The 23,926-nt window shown below is 42.4% G+C and overlaps 1 protein-coding gene across 3 annotated transcripts in view; it reads left to right on the top strand.

Moving 5' to 3' along the window:
• The window catches only part of Tnpo3 (transportin 3), a 98,987-nt gene that overhangs the window by 68,315 nt on the left and 6,746 nt on the right, over positions 1-23,926 (top strand). For 2 of the 3 annotated variants that reach the window (XM_045159966.1, XM_045159968.1), the window contains 8 exons: positions 844-920; positions 3,490-3,550; positions 4,881-5,021; positions 8,510-8,626; positions 11,627-11,721; positions 13,380-13,536; positions 14,847-15,014; positions 20,566-20,678. In XM_045159966.1, coding sequence (XP_045015901.1) covers positions 844-920; positions 3,490-3,550; positions 4,881-5,021; positions 8,510-8,626; positions 11,627-11,721; positions 13,380-13,536; positions 14,847-15,014; positions 20,566-20,678 — 929 coding nt within the window. The remainder of the gene's footprint in view (positions 1-843; positions 921-3,489; positions 3,551-4,880; positions 5,022-8,509; positions 8,627-11,626; positions 11,722-13,379; positions 13,537-14,846; positions 15,015-20,565; positions 20,679-23,926) is intronic. The other variant, XM_045159967.1, reaches the window with a different exon arrangement.

The raw sequence follows: 23,926 nt of genomic DNA, 5'->3' as shown, positions 1-23,926 counted from the left end.
CCCCTGACCTCTTTTTTATAAAAGAAAGTTGGACTGGGCTGGAGAGATTGACTTAGTGATTTAGGTGCTTGCCTGCAAAGCCAAAAGACCCAGATTCAATTCCTTAGCACCCAGGTAAGGTAGATGCACAAAGTGATACATGCATCTGGAGTTCATTTGGAGGGGCTTAAGGTCCTGGCATGTCCATTCTGTCTCTATATCTGCCTTTCTTGATCTCTCAAATAAATAAAAATAAAATACTGGGCTAGAGAGATGGATTTGTTTGCCTGCAAGACTGAAGGACCCAGGTCTAATTCCCAAGGACCCATGTAACCAGATGCACAAAGTAGCACATGCGTCTGGAGTTTGTTTGCAGTGCTGGAGGCCCTGTCATGCCCATTCATTCTCTTTCTCTCTATTCGCCTCTCTTTCCAAATATAAAATATGTTAAATTTAAAAAGTTAGGAATTGTTTTAAAAAATGTTTGTACCGGGCTGGAGAGATTGCTTAGCAGTTAAGCGCTTGCCTGTGAAGCCTAAGGACCCCGGTTCGAGGCTCGGTTCCCCAGGTCCCACGTTAGCCAGATGCACAAGGGGGCGCACGCGTCTGGAGTTCGTTTGCAGAGGCTGGAAGCCCTGGCGCGCCCATTCTCTCTCTCTCCCTCTAACTGTCTTTCTCTCTGTGTCTGTCGCTCTCAAATAAATAAATTTAAAAAACAATGTTTGTACCATTTGAGTAACTTTTAGAATTATATTCTAAATTCTGTTAAGGAGATGAAGAGAAATTGAGACAAAGTTTGATATTTAATTGTGTCTTGCAGTCTCTGTTACAGGTTTTTATATGTTAATATTTTTCTCTCTTTAGCTATTATCTCAGGAGCCCAGCAATGGCATATCTTCAGATCCCACTGTGTTCTTAGATCGCCTGGCCGTGATATTTAGGTAAGAAGGGAGACCTTGGTTTCTTCAGTGGGATTAAAAACACAAATGAAACCATTATACAGTGAAATAAGCAAGATTTTTTTCTTTTGTTTTAAAGCAGACTCCAAGTACGTCCCATAATTCTGTCAGGAAACAGCAAAGACAAATTTCGAGAATTCCTTCTTGGTATATCTTTGCCAAAGACCCTTTAAGAATATAGTTGATAACTGGGTGTGGTGGTGCACACCTTTAATCCCAGTACTCAAGAGGTAGAGGTAGGAGGATTGTCGTGAGTTCGAGGCTATCCTGAGACTCCATAGTGACTTCCAGGTCAGCCTGAGCTAGAGTGAGACCCTAACTCAAAAAACAAAAAACAACAACAACAACAAAAAAAAGAATATAGTTGAGCCAGGCGTGGTGGCACATGCCTTTAATCCCAGCACTAAGGAGGCAGAGGTAGGAGAATCACTGTGAGTTTGAGCCTGAGACTACATAGTTCTGTCATGTCATCCTGGATTAGAGTGAGACACTATGTCAACCCCCCCTAAAAAATAAATAAGAAAGAATATAATTGATTTCACTAAGCATGGTGGCACATACCTATAATCCCAGCACTCAGCAGACTGAGGAAGGAGGATGATAGCAAGTTCAAAGGCAGCCTGGACTACTTATCAATACCCTGTCTCAAATTTACACTTTTGTAGTTGGGTGTGGTGGCACTTGGGAGGATCACTGGGAGTTTTAAGACCAGCCTGGACCTCAGTGAGCCTGGACTAGAGTGAGACTACCTCAAAAAAAAAAAAAAAATAATAATAATAATAATAAATAAGCTGGGAGTGGTGGCACATACCTTTAATCCCAATACTTGGGAGACTGAGATAGGAGGATCGCCGTGAGTTCGAGACCACGTTGAGACTGCATAGTTAATTCCAGGTTGACCTGAGCTAGAGTGAAACTCTACCTCGAAAAACCAAAAAATAAAAGTAGTAATAATAATACCTTTTGGGTGGAGTGGCACATGCCTTTATTCCCAGCCCTTAGGAGGCTGAGGTAGGAAGATTACCGTGAATTTGAAGGCTGTCTGAAGCTACAGAGTGTGTTCTAAGCCAGCCTGGGCTAGAATGAGACCCTATCTCAGAAAACAAAGTACCCTTTGGTCTCTTGTCAATTTTCCAACTTTAATATGCATCATAATCACCTGGAGAGGTTATCAAAACACCAATTACTTAGGATACATTCCCCAGGTGTCTGATTCACTATATCTTGGGCAAAACCTGAAAACTGCAATTCTAGTAGGTTTTCTGGTAATGTTGCTGTTTCTCCTTGCTATTCCAGACACAAATGCCTTTACAAAGGCACTTGATTGACAGTGTTCTAAGGGTCATCCTGACTGAGTTACATAGTTTATAAACTTGTGAGATTTATGGGTTTAACTGGAATATCAGAAAAATAAATAGAGTCTATGTTTAGTATGTTAAAGGCCTGGCTCTGTGTGTGTGTGTGTGTATGTGCGCGCGCATGTCCACCAGAGGTGAGGCTTATTAGTCATTGTCAATAAACGTCTTCCTTGCTAGGCATAGTGCCATACAAGCCTTTAATCCCAGTCTTGGAGAGGATGAGGTAGGATTGTTGTGAGTTTGAGGCTAGCCCTGACCTACATAGTGAGTTCCTGGTCAGTCTTGGCTAGAGTGAAAACCTGCCTCAAGAAAAAGTCTAGGGCTGGAGAGATGGCTTAGTGGTTAAGGCACTTCCTTGAAAAGCCTAACGACCCAGATTCTACTCCCCAGTATCCATGTAAGCCAGATGCACAAAGTGGCACATGCATCTGGAGTTCGTTTGCAGTGTCTGGAGGTCCTGTCACACCCATTCTTTCTATCTGTGTGCCCTTTCTTCTTTTCTTTTCGTTTCTCTCTCTCTGTCTGTCAAATAAATAAGTAAAATATGTTTTTAAAAAGAGTCTTCCTCAGTTTGCCACAGTACTTTCCTTGTATTGTTAGGCGAACCTTGATACAAACCATCCTGAGAGCCTGTTAACAGTGACCTTGATTTTACAGTAAATTGATGAGAATCTGCAAGGAATAGAAATGCTTTAATTAAATTGTCTTACTAATAAGAGTAGCTTGATGTTGGTATTTGTGCTTTTTTTTTGAGTTAGAGTTTCACTCTGTCTGAGGCTGACCTGGAACTCGCATGGTATTCCCATGCTAGCCTTAAACTCACAGTGATTTCCTACCTCTTTTATTAATTTTGAAGAAACTACATAGGTTTACATAAGAGGGAAATAGAAAAGTCAGTAATGCCCTACAGCCTGTATCATCAGAATTGCATGTTCTACTGAAAGACTTAAAGGTGTTTGAAACAAAATTACAAAATGATATAAAGTATGTGTTTATGTTTGAATGGGATATTAGGAAAAGATGTTAAAAGTAAGTAACTATACCACCTGGATTCTTTTACGTGGTAAGAATGATACTATAGTTAAACAAGCCAGAATAAGGGTCTGGGTCCTCAGTGAAATTATTCTTTCACAATTTGGGACCATTGCCCTCTTATTTATTTATTTATTTTAATTTTAATTTTCTCTTCCTAGACACACCAACCCTATTGTGGAAAATGGACAAACTCATCCATGCCAAAAAGTCATACAAGAAGTAAGTGCTAATGGGTGCCATGGAATCCAAGCTTTTAAAAGTGTATGTATTGATTTATTTGTGTGTGTGTGCGTGCATGTGATTTATGTGAGTGACTGGGATTTGAACCTAGGCTGTCAAGCACCTTTAACTGCAACAGGCTATGGATAAATGCACTTTAAGACCAAAGAAGAAGTAGAAATTGACTTTGTGACTTCTAGTTTTGCTAGAAGGTCTGAGCAGTCCTAACAAAATATTACTGACAGCACCTTGTGGCTTCTGTTTCCAACATATATAATATTTCCCTTGTACTCTATTCACTCCAGGTAAGGTGAGGATTAAGAGTCTTGGTTTTAAGAAGTGTGGTTCACACTTTAGAGGGGAAGTTACATGAAAGCTAAATATCCTTGATTGTTACCTGTATTAAATGATACCATTTCCTAACCCCAGCGCTTTTGTTAAGGTCTTCTAGTCTTCTACCATTCCAGAACTGCCTTTAAATACCTCTTTCCCAGCATTAATTCTTTTTTATCCTCCTGAAGAAAGTCTAATATTTAGGACAATATGTATCTGGTTTTTTTTATACATTTAAACATGTTCTTGCTGTTCTAAAGTCTGAAGTGATTAGGTTTTAAGAATGGATAATATATTGAACCTCTGCTCAAATACACATACCAGCAAGTTCAGGCCATGCATGTTCCTATTAAAAGAACTAATCAGCACTGGAGAAATAGCTAAGTGGTTTAGGCACTTGGTTGCAAAGCCTAAGAACCTAGGTTCAGTTCCCCAGTATCCACACACACTTAGATGCACAAAGTGGCACATGCAACTGGTATTGGTTTGCAATAGCTGGATGCCCTGGTGTGTCCATTCTTTCTATCGGTCTCTCTCTGCTTGCAAGTACATAAATAAAGGTTTTTTTTTTTTTTTGAAGTAGGGTCTTCCTGTAGCCTAGGCTGTCCTGAAATTTACTATGTAGTCTCAGGGTGGCATTGAACTCAGCAATCCTTTTGCCTCTGCCTCGTGAGGACTGGGATTAAAGGCGTGTGACACCATGCCCAGCTAATAAAGATACTTTTTTAAAAATAGAAATAAAAACCTAATCAAATTATTCAGAAGTCACATCACCCAGGTTTAGTGGCTATATGCTTATAATTCCACCCCTGGGAGGCTGGGGTACGAATAGCACCATGAGTTTTTGGTTACCCTGGACTATAGTATAAAAAAACCCTGTGTCAAAAAATGAGATCAGGGGCTGGGGAGACTGCTCAGCAGTTAAAATCACTTGTTTGTAAATGCAGATGTCCTGGGTTCAGTTTTTCTTTCTTAATGCTCTTTAATTTTGATTCAGATATGGCCAGTTTTATCTGAGACTCTGAATAAGCACCGGGCTGATAATCGGATTGTAGAGCGTTGCTGCAGATGCCTGCGCTTCGCTGTTCGCTGTGTGGGCAAAGGATCTGCAGCCCTGCTGCAGCCGCTCGTCACTCAGGTGAGTTCTCCACAAGATGAACTGCTGCTGGGCACAGAGTATGTCCTGAGAGCAACATCCTTGCTGATGAAATGAAGCCCTTTTGATTGTTAAGTACAAAGTAAATACTCTGGAGGTAGATGGGTTATCTGTAGAGAAAGTCTGTCATCTCTTTTTTATGGTAGTCATCTGCACAGCAACACTTTCTAATGATAAAGTATGTGAAGAGAATGACTCATATTTGGCTTTTAAAAAAAAAATGTATTTATTTTCTAGATAGGGTTTTGTTCTAGCTTAGACTGACCTGGAATTCACTGTGTAGTCTCAGGCTGGCCTCGAACTCACAGCAATCCTCCTACCTCTGCCTCACAAGTGCTGGGATTAAAGATGTGTGCCACCATGCCCAGCATACTCAGCTTTTATAATATCCTTGTGGACAGTATGTAGCAAGTCAAACATTCTATGTTTTGACCCAGAGAGATTTTATTCTATTTTGTTCACACAAGTGTCTTTGTCAAAAATAAATCTAAGCTGGGTGTGGTGGTGCACAACTTTATTTATAGCATTCCAGGGGCAGAGGTAGAAGGATGCACTGTGAGTTTGAGGCCAGTCTGGGACTACACAGTGAGTTCCAGGTCAGCTTGGGCTTGAGTGAGACCCTACCTCGAAAAATCCAAAGTAAACAGATAAATAAATAAATTTGATTTTTTTTTTTTTTTTTTGAGATTTTGTAGTCTCAGGCTGGCCTCGATCTCAGTGGTCCTCCTATCTTTTTTTTTTTAAAGTTATTTATTTGCAAGCAGAGAGAGAGACAGAGACAGAGAGAGAAGAGAGAGAAAGGGCACGCCAGGGCTTCCAGCCTCTGCAAACGAACTCCAGACACATGCACCCCCTTGTGCATCTGGCTAACGTGGGTCCTGAGGAGTCGAGCCTTGAACCGGGGTCCTTAGGCTTCACAGGCAAGCGCTTAACTACTAAGCCATCTCTCCAGCCTGGTCCTCCTATCTTAAAAGCATGTACCACCAAACCCGGCTCCAATCTGAGGGTGTTTTTTTTATTTTTATTTTTTTATTTTATGGGGGTGTGTTTGTAGTGTCTCACTGTAGCACAGGCTGACCTGAAATGCACTATGTAAGGTGGCCTCAAACTCATGTTGATCCTCCTACCTCAGCGATATGAGCAGCAGCAGCATCAGCATCATCATCATCATCATCATCATTATTATTATTATTTTATGCAAAAGAAGAAGAGAGAGAAAGTTGGCATGCCAGGGCCTCCAGCCACTGTTACCAAACTCCAGATGTATGTGCCACCTTGTATGCATGTGCAACCTTGCTTGTGTCACCTTGTGCATCTGGCTGTACATGGGTCCTTAGGCTTTGCAGGCAAGTGCCTTAACTGTTAAACTTTCTCCAGCCCAATCTGAGCTGTTTTTTTTGTTCTTCAAGGTGGGCTCTCACTCTAGCTCAGGCTAACCTGGAATTCACTGTGTAGTCTTGAACTCACAGTGATCCTCCCTATTTCTGCCTCCCAAGTGCTGGGACTAAAGGCATGTACTACCATGCCTGGCTTACTCTGAGCAGTTTTAAGTTTATTTTATTTACTTAGTTATAAGACGAATGGAGGTGGGGAGAGGGAGAATGGGTGCAACATGGACTTTTGCCCTGTAAATGAACTTGAGATGCATGCACCATTTTGTTTATCTGACTTCTTATGTGGGTACTGGGGAATTGAACCCTGGTCGTCAGGCTTTCAAACAAGCACCTTTAACCATGGCCATCTCTCTCTCTATCCCAAATCCAATTCTTAAAAAAAAAAAAAAAAAAAAAAAAAAAAAAAAAAAAAAATTCTATCTGTTTATTTTACAAGCAAATTGGGGGGAAAGGGCACACCAGGGCCTCCAGTCACTGCAGATAAACTCCAGATGTATGTGTACTTTGTGCATCTGACTTTCCATGGGTACTAGGAAATAGAACCTGGGTCGTTAATTTTTGCAGGCAAGTACCTTAACCACTGAACAATATCTCCAGCCCACAAATCTGATTCTTTTCATCATTAAGATAGGAAATTACAATAATATGACTCACAGAAATATTCACATCTAGAACTATCTTATGGAAGACACCTAAGCTTAAATAACAAAGTAATTTGTGTTGATATTAACCTTTCAGCAGGGTCATAACTTTGTCACTGTAGCACATTTAAATTTTTTAAATTTACTTTTATTTATTAGAGAGAGAGAGAATGGGTTTGCTAGGACTTTCAGCTGTTGCAGGTGATAAACTCCAGAAGCATGCACCTTGTGCATCTGTCTTATATGGGTTCTGGGAATTCGAACGCAGTTCCTTTGGCTTTGCAGGCAAGCATTTTAATTGCTAAGCCATCTCTCCAGACACCCCCCACTGCTACCTTTTTTCTTTCCTTTTCTGTTTTTAATAGTTTTCCAAGGCAGGGTCTCACTCTAGCTCAGGCTGACCTGGAATTGACTATGTAGTCTCAGGGTGCCCTACAACTCATGGCGGTCCTCCTACCTCTGCCTCCCAAGTGCTGTGACCATGCCTGCCTCTTCCTGCCTTCCCCTCCCTCCCCTCTGCCCCCCCCCCCCCCCCCGTCTCCCTCTCTTTCTTTCTTTCTTTTTTTTTTGAGGTAGGGTCTTGCTCTAGCCCAGGCTGCCCAGGAATTCACTATGTAGTCTCAGGGTGGCCAAAGGACCATGTAAGCAAGATGCATAAAGTGGCACATGCATCTGGAGTTCATTTGTGGTGGCTGGAAGCCCTAGCATGCCCATTCTCTCTTGCTTTCTTTCTCTTTCCTTACCTCCCTCCCTCCCCCTCTCTCAAATAAATAAACAAAAATAAAATAAAAAAGAAATTGTTTTACAACATGTTACTAACAAACTTTAGTAGATTGCCTTTAAGAAAAAAGACCAGTCTATCACTAATATCTTTCTTGAAACAGGTTATTGATGCTTGATGCTTTTGTTTTTTTGTTTGTTTGTTTTTTTCCGGGTTAGGGTCCTGCTTTAGACCAGGCTGACCTGGAATTCAATATGTAGTCTTAGGGTGGCCTGGAACTCAGTGCTTGTATTAAAAGCATGTGCCACCACACCCAGTGAGTTGTTCATGCTTTTTTTTTTTTTTTTTTTTTTTTTTTTTTTTGATGAATGAGAGTGAATTGGCACACTAGGGCCTCTAGCCAATGCAGTTGAACTCCAGACATGTTCCAGATGAACTCCCCCTTGTGTGCATGTGGTACCTTGTGCACTAAGTTGATGCTTTTTCTTTTTCTTTTTTATTCGAGAGAGAGAATGGGCATGCCAGGGCCTCTAGCCACTGCAAACAAATTCTAGTTGTGTAGGCCCCTTTATGCATCTGGCTTACATGGGCCCTGGAAAATCGAATTTAGGTCCATTGGCTTTGCAGGCAAGTGCTTAACTGCTAAGCCATCTCTCCAGCCCAGTTGATGCTTTTTGGAGTGTGAAAATTTGAACTGATTGGTTTCCTTGGCAGATGGTGAATGTGTACCATGTACATCAGCACTCCTGTTTCCTGTACCTTGGCAGTATCCTTGTGGACGAGTATGGTATGGAAGAAGGCTGTCGGCAGGGACTGCTAGACATGCTTCAGGTATGTTTTTCTTGGGAAGCATAGACACATCAGATCTAAAGGACCTAAAAAGCTAGCAATGTGTTCTTTACCGTCCTCTTATTTCTACTGCCATCAAAGCATGTTGATTTTCTATTATTAGGGAGGTTGGAAGTTGGTTAATTGGCTCGGCATGGTGGTACATCCTTTAATCCCACCCAGTACTGGGGAGGCAGAGGTAGGAGTATAATTGTGAGTACAAGGCCAGCCTGAGACTACAAAGTGAATTCTAGGTCAGCTTGAGCTAGAATGAGACTGTACCTTGAAAAGTAACAGGAAGCATTTTAGGCTTAATAAGAGGCATTAGAATAAATTCCCAGTATAGTTAAAGTATACCACTTATTGTTATCTTTATTTTTTGGCTGTTTGAGGTAAGGTCTTGCTGTAGCCCAGGCTGACCTGGAATTCACTACGTAGTCTCAGGCTGGCCTCGAACTCATGACAGTTTGCTCACCTGTACTTCTCAAGTGCTGCTGTTAGAGGTGTGCACCACCATGCCAAGCTTAAGTATACTCCTTCCCACATGATATCTTCTCATTTAAAATTGATATTTCAAGCTGGGCATGGTGGCACATCCCTTTAATCCAGCACTTGGGAAGCAGAGGTAGGAGGATCACCATGAGTTCAACGCCACCCTGACACTACATAGTGAATTCCAGGTCAGCCTGGGCCAGAGTGAGACCCTACCTTGAAATAAATAAATAACTAAATAAACTAAAATAGCCAGAGCCGGTGTGATGGCACACGCCTGTTTAATCCCAGTTCTCGGGAGGCAGAGGTAGGAGGATCGCCATGAGTTCAAGGCCACCCTGAGACTACATAGTGAATTCCAGGTCGGCCTGGGCCAGAGTGAGACCCTACCTCGAAAAACCAAAAAATATAAATAAATAGCTGGGCGTGGTGGCGCACACCTTTAATCCCAGCACTTTGGAGGCAGAGGTAGGAGGATCACCGTGAGCTGGAGGCCACCCTGAGATGACATAGTGAACTCCAGGTCAGCCTAAGCTAGAGTGAAACCCTACTTTGAAAAAACAAAATAAATAAATAATAAAATAAAATGGATATTTCAAGCTGGATGTGGTGCCATATGCCTAGAATCCCTGAACTTGGGAGGTGGAGGCAAGAAGAACATCAAAAGTTCAAGGTCAGCCTCAGCTGCATAGTAAGTTTGAGGTCAGCTTGGGCTATGTGAAACCTTCTCAGTGTTCTCTTCAAAATAATAAAATTAGCCGGGCGTGGTGGCTCACGCCTTTAATCCCAGTATTCAGGAGGCAGAGGTAGGAGGATCGCCATGAGTTCAAGGCCACCCTGAGACAGAGTGAATTCCAGGTCAGCCTGCACTAGTGTGAGACTCTACCTTGAAAAACCAAAAATAATAATAATAATGATGATGATGATAATAAATAAAAATAAAATTGACATTTCTTTGTTTTAAAATTTTCATTTATTTCTTGAGGGAAATTTACATAAATAGTGTCTTTGCTTTTAAAACTTTCTAACCCTAAACCAGGCATGGTGACTCATGTCTATGATCCCAGCCTCAGGATATAGGAAAATTAGGAATTGAAGACAGCCTGTGCTATGCTATGTACCAAGATCTTGTCTCAATATATAAATCAGTTTTTAAAAATCTAAAACTGAGATGGTTAGATATGGTAGCACATTGTTATAATGCCAGTCCTTGGAAGGCTGAGGCAAGAATTCCTGTGAGTTTGAGGCCAGCCTAGGCTATATAGTGAGCCCCAAGTCAGCCTGGGTTATAGTGTGAGTCCCTGTCTAAATCAAATAAATAAATAAAAAGGGCTGGAGAGATGGCTTACCAATTAAGTCATTTGCCTGCAAAGCCAAAGGACCCGGTTCGATTTCCCAGGCCCCATGTAAGCCAGATGCACAAGGGGTCGCATGTGTCTGGAGCTCATTTGGAGTGGCTGGAGGCCCTGGCACACCCATTATCTCCCTCTCCCTCTCTCTGTTCCTCCCCCCTCTCCCACCTCTTTCTTTCTCTTTTTCTCTCTTTCTGTCTCTCAAATTAAAAAAAAAAAAAAAAAGTCAGCTATGGTGCCACATGCCTTTAATCCCAGCACTTGGGAGGCAGAAGTAGGAGGATTGTTGTCAACCTGGACTAGAGTGCAACCCTATCTTGAAAAGACCAAAAATAAAACAAAAGTAAACACATAGGGCTGAGAGTATAGCTTAGTCAGTCAAGTGTTTGCTTTACACGCATGAAAACCTGAGTTAGATCGCCAAAATTCATTTCAAAAAGCCAAGCAGTTTGATTCCCCAGAACCCACATAAGCCAGATGCACAAGGGGCACATGCATCTGGAGTTCGTTTACAGGGCTGGAGGCCCTGACGTGCCCATTCTCTCTTTACCTGTCTATTTCTGTATATCTCTCTCTCTCTCAAATAAATAAATAAAAATAAAATATTTTTAAAAAATTAAAGAAGCCTGGTGTGGTAGAGCATGCCTTTAATCCCAGCACTTGTGAAGTAGAGGGAGGAAGATAGCCATGAGTTTGAGGCCTCCCAGAGACTACATGGTGAATTCCAGGTCAGCCTGGGCTAGAGAGAAGTCCTGCTTTGGAAAACCAAAACAATAAAAGGTAGAAAACCCCTGAAGAAGGATACTTGAGGTTGTCCTCTGCTCCTACATGCACACATACAACACATACACATGAGAATAAGCATTTTAAAACAAGAATATTAATCATTCATTCTGTAAGATGATGTTTGTCCAGTTTCATCAACTGAAACCTATTACAACTTAACTCTCTTTCTGAAATGTGGACTTTTCATGTGAAAACTTTGTTTCAACTGGAAAAGATTTCTATTTTTTTCTGATTTACTTCTCATCACAACCTTTTTTCATTTCCAACCTGTGTGCTTCCACTCCTTGCTCCCTTTGTTCTTACGATACTTGACAAGTCTGAGTGTTGTGGCATTATGTGAGCATTTGCCTTTTAAATGACTGTTCTGTTCTAGGCCCTGTGCTTCCCCACCTTTCAGCTCCTGGAACAGCAGAATGGCCTCCAGAATCATCCTGACACTGTAGATGACCTGTTCAGGTTAGCCACCAGGTCAGTCCTGACGAGCAAAATTTCTTTTTAATTGCTCTTCCCTATCACTGCTTAATGTCATCCGATACCTTACTGCTTCCTCCTCTGTAAAATGAGGCCATTGGAGAAGGTGGATTAATGGTTCATAACTCCAAGTTCATTGTGAGCTGCCGTATCCCCAGAGGTAAAGAGGTACTGGATGCGAGCAGGGAGAAAAGGAGCTGAGTTCTTGTGATGGGAGGAACATGCACAAGACAAAAGTGTCTGTAGTAGGGGCTGGGGATAAAGCACAGTGGGGGCTCTGGGCTCAAGCCCCACTGCCAGAAGAGAAAGTGCTTGCTTAGATAACCTCAGCAAACTGCTGGAAGTGTTAACTCTTCATGCTGCCACTGGTTACTTCATACATGCCTCTCCTCCTGAAGTTTAAGGTCCTTCACATAGAATCATATTTTAGAATCAAGGATTTTGAGGACTTTAAGGTACCTTAAAAGTTATCTCACAGTGATCCCCCTCCTCTGCTTCCCTGCCAAGTGCTGGGATTAAAGGTGTGCACCACCATGCTCAGCTCACACAAGCATTTCTTATTGATTCTTATTGATGTCCTGGGATTTTATTTAGGGTTTGTTTGTTTTTTGAGGTAGGGTCTTCCTCTAGCCCAGGATAACCTGGAACTCACTATGTAGTCTTAGGCTGGTTTTGAGCTCACAGTGGTCCTCCTACCTCAACCTCTTGAGTGCTGGGATTAAAGGTATGTGCCACCATATCTAGCTTTCTAAAAAAATTTTTTTTGTTTATTTTTATTTATTTATTTGAGAGTGACAGACAGAAAGAGAAAGAGGCAGATAGAAAGAGAGAGAGAATGGTCATGCCAGGGCCTCCAGCCACTGCAAACGAACTCCAGATGCGTGTGCCCCCTTGTGCATCTGGGTAACGTGGGTCCTGGGGAACTGAGCCTTGAACCAGGGTCCTTAGGCTTCACAATCAATTGCTTAACTGCTAAGCCATCTCTCCAGCCCCCCCCCCCCTTTTTGACCTTTGAAGCTATCTGACTTGATTCATAAAATCTTAGTTGGACGCTTGAGGCAGAAGTAGGAAGCCGGGCGTGGTGGTGCACGCCTTTAATCCCAGCACTCGGGAGGCAGAGGTAGGAGGATTGCCGTGAGTTCGAGGCCACCCTGAGACTCCATAGTGAATTCCAGGTCAGTCTGGGCTAGAGTGAGACCCTACCTCGAAAAACCAAAAAAAAAAAAAAAAGAAGAAGAAGTAGGAGGATTGCTATGAGTTTGAGGCTAGCCTAGAACTACAGAGTAAGTTCTAGGTCAGCCTGGGCTAGAGTGAGACCCTACCGTGAAGAAAAAAAAAAAAGAGAAAAGAAATAAAAGGAGCAGCTTGTCTACAAACCCCCCCCCCCCCACACACACACAACCCTGTCTTCCAGAGTGATATGCTTGTTAAAGCCCATAGAATTACATTCATACATTAAAATTACCTGCAGTTCATACAATATATTTTTGGGTTCAGTTTGAGTTGTGACAGGTATGCCATAGTACCTATAATGTCTCCTCCCGACAGTTCTTAGCAACTAGTTGACTTTTTTACTCTCTCCATGGTTTTGTCTTTTATCTTGGCTTTTGTAGCCTAATCTTGTCATATGCACCTAGCTTCTCCTCCCACACCAGGTTTATTCAGCGTAGCCCTGTCACCTTGCTGAGGAGCCAAGTAGTCATCCCAATCTTACAGTGGGCCATTGCATCTACTACACTGGATCACCGAGATGCCAATTGTAGTGTCATGAGATTCCTACGAGACCTCATCCACACAGGAGTGGCCAATGACGTAAGTGTAAACATTGTGCCTTTTCTAGTTTGCAGCTTATGATCTCTCTTATTGTTAACTGTTTTATTGACAGTTTTTAAAATGTACATAGTACATTTTGAACATAATTCCTCTCCATTACCTTCTTTTGTCTCCCTACTCTATCCCACCTCTACTGAACCCCTTCTCTCTGGCTAGTCCCATTTCTATTTTTATTTATTTATTTGAGAAAGCAAGAAACAGAAAGGAGGAGAGAGAGATAAGAGAATAGGCCCACCAGGTCATCCAGCCACTGCAGATGAACTCCAGACATATCCAGACCTTGTGCATCTGGCTTATAGGGGTCCTGGGGAATTGAACCTGGGTCCTTTGGCCCTATAGGCAAGCGCCTTAACCATTAAGCCATCTCTCTAGCCCTCCCTCTTCTATTTTGATATTTGATTTTTTTTTTTAAATGAAGGGGAGATATTGGCATGCCAGGGCCCTAGCCACTGCGTTTGAACTCCAGATGCCTCACCTAGTACACATGTGGGACCTTGCACTTGTGTCACCTTTGTCTGGCTTATGTGGGATCTGGAGAGAGATCAAGCATAGATCCGTAGGCTTCACAGGCAAGCGCCTTAACCACTAAGCCCTCTCTCCAGCCCCTGATGATTTTTTGTTTTGTTTTGTTTCCTCCTCCATCATCCATGTCACAATGTTGATGGGTCTAATACTGTGTAGATGTGGCACAGGTAGCAGTAGCAGCTGGGTTATGAAGATAGTGGCCACTTCATGTCTAAAGCACTCCCTCATCTTCTGGTTTTTATGTTCTTCCCTACCCCTTCCACATCATTTTGGATTTAGGAAAACCATTATTCTATTTGTCTTTATTTGATATGTATTAGTAAACCTGTACCATAGTGGATGAGTCACTAGCCAAGTTTTCGTCATTTGAGTCTCTAATAACTGTGCTGAGTATGTACAGAGCAGTCAGAATCTATTCTTGCTGGGTTCAGCTCACACCTTTAATCCCAGCACTCGAAGGGCAGAGGTAGGAAGATCATTATGACTTTGAGGCCAGCTTGGAACTACTGAGTGAGTTCTGGATCAGCCTGGGCAAGAATGAGACTCTCCCTCAAAAAACAAACAAGCCTGAGCCGGGCGTGGTGGCGCACGCCTTTAATCCCAGCACTCGGGAGGCAGAGGTAGGAGGATCACCGAGAGTTTGAGGCCATCCTGAGCCTACATAGTGAATTTCAGGTCAGCCTGGGCTAGTGATCTCTCAAAAAACCAAAATAAATGTTTATATATATCCTTGTCCCCAGTCTGATGTCTTTACTTTCTTACAGCATGAAGAAGATTTTGAATTAAGGAAAGAACTGATTGGACAGGTGATGAACCAGCTTGGGCAGCAGCTTGTAAGCCAGCTGCTGCACACGTGCTGCTTTTGCCTCCCCCCTTATACCCTGCCAGATGTGGCGGAAGTGCTCTGGGAGATCATGCAAGTTGATAGACCGGTAAGAATGTTTCACTGGTGATCTACCTCACCCTAAATCTAATAGGCTTTTGTTCCTTGAAGCTAGCCCTAACTTTCAAAACAGATCTATCATACATATTCTTGGAACCAAATGTAGGCATATCACTAAGTTGAATTGGTAGATACAAAGCCCCGTAGAAGGCCAGTAGTTAGTTATTGGGTTCTTCCCCCCCCCCCCCCCACCCCCGGGGTAGGGTGTCACTCTGGCCCAGGCTGACCTCAAACTCACGGCAATCCTCCTACCTCTGCCTCCTGAGTGCTGGGATTAAAGGAGTGTGCCACCATGCCCAGCTCATAATTGGATTCTTTTGGTTTTTCGGAGTAGGTTCTCACTCTGGCCCAGGCTGACCTGGAATTAACTATGTAGTCTCAGGGTGGCCTCGAACTCACGGTGATCCTCCTACCTCTGCCTCCCAAATAATTGGGTTCTTGAAGGCATGTTTGTGTCACTGCCAGGTTCATGATGTATATTACCAGAAATATATACAGAGCATTGAATTCAGCTTTGTGGATAGCCAGTGGAAAGTCAATCCATTTGTGAGGTACTCAGTTATGTAAAGAAAGTATCTAAATCTTCATGAAGTGTTCACTTTGGAGACTTTATATTGTACTATTATTCCTTGGTGATAAATGCAGACAGAACATCTGTAGGTGCATAAATATTAAGACTAACCCATCATATATACACTTAGATTGATTTCTCCCTTTGGGGCTACTTGACCCAGGCCCTTTCACCACCTAAATATGAGAAAAAATTATGGAGGGGTGGGCTTATGCATGCTGAGTAAGCACTGTATTGCTGAACTAGACCGTAGTGGGTTTTTTGTTTTGTTTGTTTGTTTGTTTGTTTGTTTGAGTCAGGGTCTCATGTGGCCCAGGCTAACATCTAATATAGCTGAGGACAGTCTTGAACTTCAGATTCTCCTACCACTACCTTCCCAGTGCTAGAATTACAATCATGCACTACCACACAAGGTTGATGTGGTGCTGGGACTTTGTGCATGCCAGACAAGCTCTGTACTAACTGAACCACATCTCCAGCTCTGGAGAAAAAAAAAAAAATTGAAGCTATCTAATGTCCAGGTATTTTAATCCTCATGGTCATTGGGGTGACAGATAACACAGACAAGTAGCTTTCACATCTTTCAAGTAATTTCAGCACTAGCCACATAATTATAAATGCTCATGTGTAGTATGCAACATTTTGAGCATAGTAATAAAATTATAGTAGTTTTAAAATAGGATTTATAATTTCTTTTTTCTGTTGTTGTCATTTCTTTGTTTTTCAAGGCTTAGTTTCTTGGAATGCTGGGAATAAAGGGTATGCCACCATGCCCAGTGTGGATATACTATTATCTGGTGGGGGGGGGGACGTCATTTCGAGGTAGGATCTCTCTCTAACCCAGGCTGACCTGGCATTCACTGTGTAGTCTCAGGCTGGCCTCAAGCTCACAGTGATCTTCCTACCTCTGCCTCCTGAGTGCTGGGATTAAAGGTGTGCACCACCACATTTGGTCTATAATTTTTAATATTAATATAAAATCTTTCAGGAAAATACACATTGGTATCTAAACTGGGCTGTCCTCCAGAATCATAGAATAAATAATGAATAATAATGTATAATATACCCATGTGTCCCATTGTTATTTGTTCAGAACACATGTTTTATTTCAATTTAATGCATTAGTATGGAATGTTTTCATAAAGAAAGTACTGTTTGATCCCCTCCCTAGATCCTAATAATAGTCCTAATTTGATAAATAAAACCTCCATATTCTGCTTAAATATTTTAGTAAATACCCTTTGCTCCCAAATAACAAGACTTACAGGTAGATTTAATTTTACATTTAATTTGTAGCATATATGAAGTGCTAACATAAGAAAATGTGAGGGTGGGGGGGATGTAGAAGGATGACTCAGCAGTTACAGGCGCTTGCTTGCAAACCTTGAGAGCCTAGGTTCTATTCCCCAGTACTCACATACAGCCAAATACACAAAGTGGCGTATGCATCTGGAGTTCATTTGCAATGGCAAGAGGCCCTGGCACATTCTCGTTCATTCATATTCTCTCTCACACACACATAAGTACATAAATAAATAAATAAATAGCTATTTAAGAAACTGGTAACAGCAGGTATGGACAGGAACAGACACCAAGTAGCCATGTGCTTATGAGAATTTACTATGTAGATATCCACTTAACTGTCAGATAATGGGCTGGAAAGATGGCTTAGTGGTTAAAGGTACTTGTTTGCAAAGCCTGATACCTAAGTTTGATTCCCCAGTACCCATGTAAAGCCACATGGACCAAGTGGTACATGCATCTGGAGTTCATTTGCACTGGCAAGATGCCTTGGTGTATGTTCATTCCCTCCCTTCCTCCCATCCTCCCTTCCTCCCTTCCCCCCCCCCTTTCTCCCCCTCTCTCTCCTTACAAATAAATAACTAAAAATAAAGCATTTGTCCTTTGTTAACAGCAACTTGCAACTGAATTTTTGTAAAAGATCTCAAATGCACATTTGGGTTGTCCCAACCCTATAAATGGATTAACACTGTAACTAAGGACAGGACTCCAGAGAAACTTTTCATTCCCAGAGCAGTGTCTTAGCCAAATCATTTTCCAAGTTGAGTATACAAATTCTTCATAGAAGGTTGCATACTGCCTTTCTCTTGTAACTTGAATCAACTGTTTAAAAACCCTTTCTTCTTTTCTCCTCTTTCTTCATAAAGAACCTATTTTCTAGAGAATTTGTTTAGGTTTTTAACCAGATGTTTCAGATCTTTCCCTGGAAGCTGGTAAAGGACCATTCTGTGCTTGTAGCAGTTACCCTCTCACTGCTGGAACTGAGCTCCCCGCCACAAACAGCATATGGACAGAAAGGGTTTACTTCAGCTTACAGTCTTGGGAAGTCTCATCATGGCATGGCAAAGCAGAGGCTGGGCATCTCCTTGCTGGGAGGTAGCAACAAGAGTGAGCTAGCTAAGGGATAGAGAGTCGGCACAGTTAGAGATGCTTGCTTGCAAAGTCTCAGGTTCAATTCCCAAGTACCCACCGTAAAGCCAGATGCACAAAGTGGTGCATGTGTGTGGATTTGTCTGCAGTGGCAAGTGGCCCTGGTGTACCCATTCTTTCTCTCTCAAAAATTTTTTAATTTAAACTGCTACCAAGTGAACACCCAGTAGGACTGGACTAATAAACTTCAAGTGTCACACCTCCTTCAGCAAGGCTCCCCCAGCATGGGATTGGGTATTAGGGTTAGTCACTGACACATGAGGCCATAGAGGACATTTCACATGCAAACAACAGTGCTAGATCATTTGTTTTTTGCTTTTTAGTTTAGTGTTTTTGTACAAAAATGGGTGGGATGATAAATTAGTAGGTGTGGTGGTTCATGACTATAATCCCAGCTCGTGAATGGCTAAGGTAGGAGGATCACCATGAGTTCAAGGTCAGCCTTGAGTAGAGTGAGTCCCTGTCTCACAAAAAAGAAAAACAAAACAAAAGGCAATTTTACAGCTGAAAGTTGGGACCCTAGTAAACATCTCACTTAAGAAAAAGATCGCCGGGTGTGGTGGCGCACGCCTTTAATCCCAGCACTCGAGAGGCAGAGGTAGGAGGATTGCCATGAGTTCGAGGCCACCCTGAGACTCCATAGTGAATTCCAGGTCAGCCTGGGCTAGAGTGAGACCCTACTTCGAAAAACCAAAAAAAGAAAAGAAAAAGAAAGAAAGAAAAGAAAAAGATCAAGGGCTGGGAAGATTGCTCAGTGGTCAAAGGCACTTGCTTGCAAAGCTTGTTGGTTCAGTTTCCCAGTACCCAGGTAAAGCTGTATGGAAACATCTGTAATCCCAACTGCTTATGATTATGGGGATTTGAGCCTGGAGAATCCCAAGCTCACAAGCCAGCTAGTCTGACAAAATCCTGTCAAAAAGAAAATGGAGGGCTGGAGAGATGGCCATTAAGACACTTGTCTGCAAAAGCCTAAGGACCCATGTTTGACTTTCTAGGTCCCACTTTAAGCCAGACCATAAGGTGACACAAGCGCCTGGAGTTTGATTACAGTGGCTGGATGCCCTGTTGTGCCAGTTCTCTCTCTTTCTGTCTCTCACACACACACACTCTCTTCCTCATTATAAATAAAAAGGGGGGATTTAAAAAAAGGAAGTAGAAACTGGCCATGGTATGCCTTTAGTCCCAGCACTGGGGAGGCAGAGGTATAGGAAGATCGCTGTGAGTTCAAGGCCAGTTTGAGACTACAGATTGAATTCTAGGTCAGCCTGGACTAGAGGGAGACCCTACCTTGAAAAAAACAAAAAGAAAAGGAAGTAAGGAGGGAGAGAGGAAGAACATAAGAGCATAGGAGTCTTTTCCTCCACCTTTATGTTGTAACATGTACACCCATACATACACGTTCAAATAAATTCATTAGTTATGGGGGCGGGGGCTGGAGAGATGGCATAGCAGTTAAAACAAAGCGAAGCCTAAGGACCCAGGTTCGATTCCTCTCAGTGCCAATATAAGCCAGATGCATAGGGTGGTGCATGAATCTCAAGCTTGTTTGCAATGTGGCTAGAGGCCCTGGCATGCCCATTTCCCCCCCACCCCAAGTAAATAAATAAAATGTTTAAAAGAGTAAAGGCACCTGTTTGCAAAGCCTGAGGGTCTGGGTTCACTTCCCCAGCACCCACGTAAAGCCAGTTATGCAATGTGGCACGTGGGCCTGGAGTTTGATTTTTGGCAGCAAGAGGCCCTGGCATATCCATAATCATCAATCAATCAGTCTTTCTCTTCTGAATAAAAAAAAAAAAAAATTAATCTTTTTTTTTTGTTTTACTTTTAGTTTTTTGAGGTGGGGTCTTGCTCTAGCCCAGGCTGACGTAGAATTCACTATGTAGTCTCAGGATGGATTCAAACTCATGTCAATCCTCCTACCTCTGCCTTCCGAGTGCTGGGATTAAAGTCATGCTCCACCACACCCAGCTAAAATAAAAAATTTTAAGAAAAGTCTACCAGGGCCATGCTGGCTGAGGCAAACTTCTGCTGGTCTCCAAATGCTATATTCTCTGGCCATGCTAAAGCACAGTATATGTAGCCTATGGGAGCATTTTATTCAGATCACCACACTTACTTAGTAGGCGTTTTGTCTCTTAGTATGCATGTTTTTCTGGTATCTGAGCATTTGTTTTGAATTGGTCTTGATATTTAAGGACTTAGTGTTTAAAAGGGTTTTCTGGGATATCTTTACTTTTTCAGTGTTACAGTTTAATGACAGGAACATCATCTAGAAGAGAGTTCATTTCCAAGGCATGGAAGGCCTCCATCTAAACGACATTCACTACCCTTCTGAAGGGAAGTCTAAGGCCGCAGTTGCATTTGCATACTGCATCCAGCCAGAGTGTTACAGTACTTTTGTCATTACCTTATTTGCTATAACTCTGGGGTGCAAATGCTACTAAGGAAACAACCTATAGGGTCCCAGGTAAGTAAACCTTGCCTCCTTTTAAAATTCTTATCCAACTTCTCTACACAGACTTTTTGTCGATGGTTAGAGAATTCCTTGAAAGGTTTGCCAAAGGAGACAACTGTGGGAGCTGTCACAGTGACACACAAACAACTTACAGACTTTCACAAGCAAGTCACTAGGTGAGTGATGCTGGGGGCTTGTGAAAGGAGCAGATGCAGCGGCTGGAGCTTGAGGATGAAACATCTTGGGCTTCTTATGTGTCCTTTTAAATTCACAGTTTTGTGTCTTTTGCTTTGAATTGCATAGAAATTAGCGTAGGAAGCCAGTGGGTGCCAATGAAACCATGCTGTGTATACATGCACATCACTACACATGTGAACTAACTGGCGTAAAGGGGAGTGGAGGCGTGGCTTCTTCTAGAAGAAAGAGGCACTGAACAGCTCGCCACCCCTTCATGAATTCTGTCTTTGCCTTTCAGATACTTAGTTCTCTTCCCTGTTCATGGGTGAAGAACACAGGTGCATGAATAAGTGTGATATTGGCTATAAACCACTCGAGAGTGTTGTAGACTACAGTTAATCAGACAGTTTCCTCCAAACCTAAAATACTCAGATTCTTTTGAATTTTAAAGCTGTAATATTGTACAAATGAAACAAAACACCTTTCTGGGATAAATTAGGCTAGTGGTTAGTGTGTCTTTGTGTGAAGTATATTATTTTATGTATGCATGTTTTATATATAGTGGGTGCACGTGTGTGTGCAGATGTGTGAGCATGTGGAGGTCACACTGCTGGTATCAGAAGTCCTCTTCAGTCTCTTCATCTTATTTTTGTTCTTTACTCTCTTTTTTCTTTTCATTATTTTATTTTTGAGAGAGAATGGGCACACCAGGCCTTTTTGCCTCTGTGAATGGATTCCAGACATGTGCTCCCCCTTGTGCCCATGTGCGACATTGCTTGCTTGCATCACTGCGTGTCTCTCTGGCCACGTAGCACCTGGAGGTTCGAACATGAGTTCTTAGGCTTCACAGGCAAGTGCCTTAACCACTAAGCCATCTCTCCAGCCTATTTTTTCTAATTTTTGAAATTTTTTTTTAAAATTTATTTGAGAAAGAGAACAAACCAAAAAGAGTATGGGTGCACCAGAGCCTCCTGCCCCTGCAAACGAACTCCAGGCACCTGTGCTCCTTTGTGCATCTGGCTTTACATGGGTACTGGGGAATCAAATCTGGGCTTATAGGCTTTGCAAGCAAGCACCTTTAACTGCTGTGCCATCTCCAGCCCCACACCTCATTTTCTGTGTGTGTGTGTGTGTGTGTGTGTGTTAGTGAGAGAAAGAGAAAAAATTGGCATGCCAGGGCCTCCAGCCACTGTAATTGAGCTCCAGATGCGTGTGCCATCTTGTGCACATGTGCAACCTTGTATGCTTGTGTCACCTTGTGTGTCTGGCTTATGTGGGATCTGAAGAGTCAAACATGGGTCCTTAGGCTTTGCAGACAAGTGCCTTAACGGCCATCTCTCCAACCCTTTTTTCCCTTTTTTTGAGTTGGATTCTCCCACTTAATGTGTAGAGCTCACCGCCTGTCTCTGCCTCCCCAACACAGATTACAGGCACATGCCACAATGCCCACAATCTTACTTGGGTTTTATTTTACTTGGGTTCTGGTGATCCAAACTCAGGTCCTCCTCATGCCTGAGCAGTATATACTTTATCCACTGAACCAACATCCCATCCCCAACCCAAGTGTGTACTTCTAAAAATACTTTATTTCCTTAGTTGTAAGCAGAGAGAGACCAAAAAATCCAAAAGAATGAATACAACATATCTATCATTCCATTTACTGTTTTAACCTAATTTCTGCAGTATTGTTTTTTCAAGGTAGGGTCCTGTTCTAGTCCATGCTGACTGGGAATTCACGATATAGTCTTAGGATGGCCTCAAACTCATGGCAATCCTCCTACCTTGGCCTACTCAATGCTGAGATTAAAGGCGTGCACCACTAGGCCTGGCTGCAGCATTAAAAAATATATATATTTAGGCTCTGCAGTCCTCTACCCCTGCGTGGTGTATGACTGTGGACCCCAGCATGCTTGGAATAAAAATCCTCTTGCTGTTGCAATCCTCTTGCATCAATTATATATATAAGCTGGGCGTGGTGGCACACACCTTTAATCCCAGCACTTGGGAGGCAGAGGTAGGAGGAACGCCATGAGTTAGAGCCCACCCTGAGAGAGACTATATAGTGAATTTGAGGTCAACCTAGGCTAGATCAAGACCCTACATAGAAAAATAAATATATTTTATTTGTTGGCAAGGAGAAAGTGAATGAGAGAAGGAATAGATGTGCAGGGCCTCCTGCTGATGCAAACTAATTACAGATGCATGTGCCACTTTGTGTATCTGGTTTTACATGGGTTCTGGGGAATCAAACCTGGCTGCTAGGCTTTGCAAGCAAGCACTTTTTAAAATAAAATTACTTATTTGAGAGTGACAGAAAGAGGCAGATAGAGAGAGAGGGAGAATGGGTGCTCCAGGGCCTCCAGCCACTGCAAATGAACTCCAGACGCGTGTGCCCCCTTGTGCATCTGGCTAACTGGCATCCTGGGGAATTGAGCCTCAAACCAGGGTCCTTAGGCTTCACAGGCAAGCACTTAACTGCTAAGCCATCTCTCCAGCCCCCTCAAGCAAACTCTTTTGGCCACTGAGACAGCTCTACATCCTTCTGTAGCATTTTATCCTTTCACTTCTTTGGTTAAATGTTTTCCTAAGGTTTTGTTTTGATTATGTCTTTGTAATGGGACAGTGTATACTTACCTACAAAAGCTGTTTTGTTGTATTCAACCTGTTTGTCCAACTTCAGGCTACTTGATGTAAAGTTTTTGAAAGATATATAAATGTAAATGGGATTGTCACTCAGTTGGTAGAGTGCTCACCTACCTAATATGTATGAAGCCCTGTGTTCAATCCTCACACTGTATAAACCAGGCTTGGTGGTACTTGCCTGTAATCCCAGCACTTGGAAGGTAGAAGCAAGAGAATCAGAAGTTCAGAGCTAGCCTGACCTGTTTGAGAGAGACCCTGTCTCAAACAAATAAAAATAAAGGAATACTCTTATTTTGTAACTTACTTATGTGGCTTAACTTCATGCCTCAGAAATAATTGATGTTTAACTTTACATCAAGTAACATGCATGACTGAGAAACAACAGCATGTTGACTCCCTTTGTAATATATTTTGTCAGGAATAGGGATTTCCCCTGTATCAGGTAGGCATATATCGAATGGATGCCCTTATGTAATGAATTGATTTTTTTTTTCCTGTAACTCTTCCCAGTAGAATAGTCTACTTACAAGTTCCAGGTGAAAGTAGCAAAAAGTTGCTTCTCCTGTTTGCTTTACTCCATTCGCTGGTCAGCAGGCAGGATCAC

This window comes from Jaculus jaculus, chromosome 10, assembly GCF_020740685.1.
Source record: "Jaculus jaculus isolate mJacJac1 chromosome 10, mJacJac1.mat.Y.cur, whole genome shotgun sequence".
In the NCBI taxonomy this organism is placed as follows: Eukaryota; Metazoa; Chordata; class Mammalia; order Rodentia; family Dipodidae; genus Jaculus; species Jaculus jaculus.
Note: the sequence above shows the minus strand (reverse complement) of the source record. Positions and strands in the feature narration are given on the sequence as shown.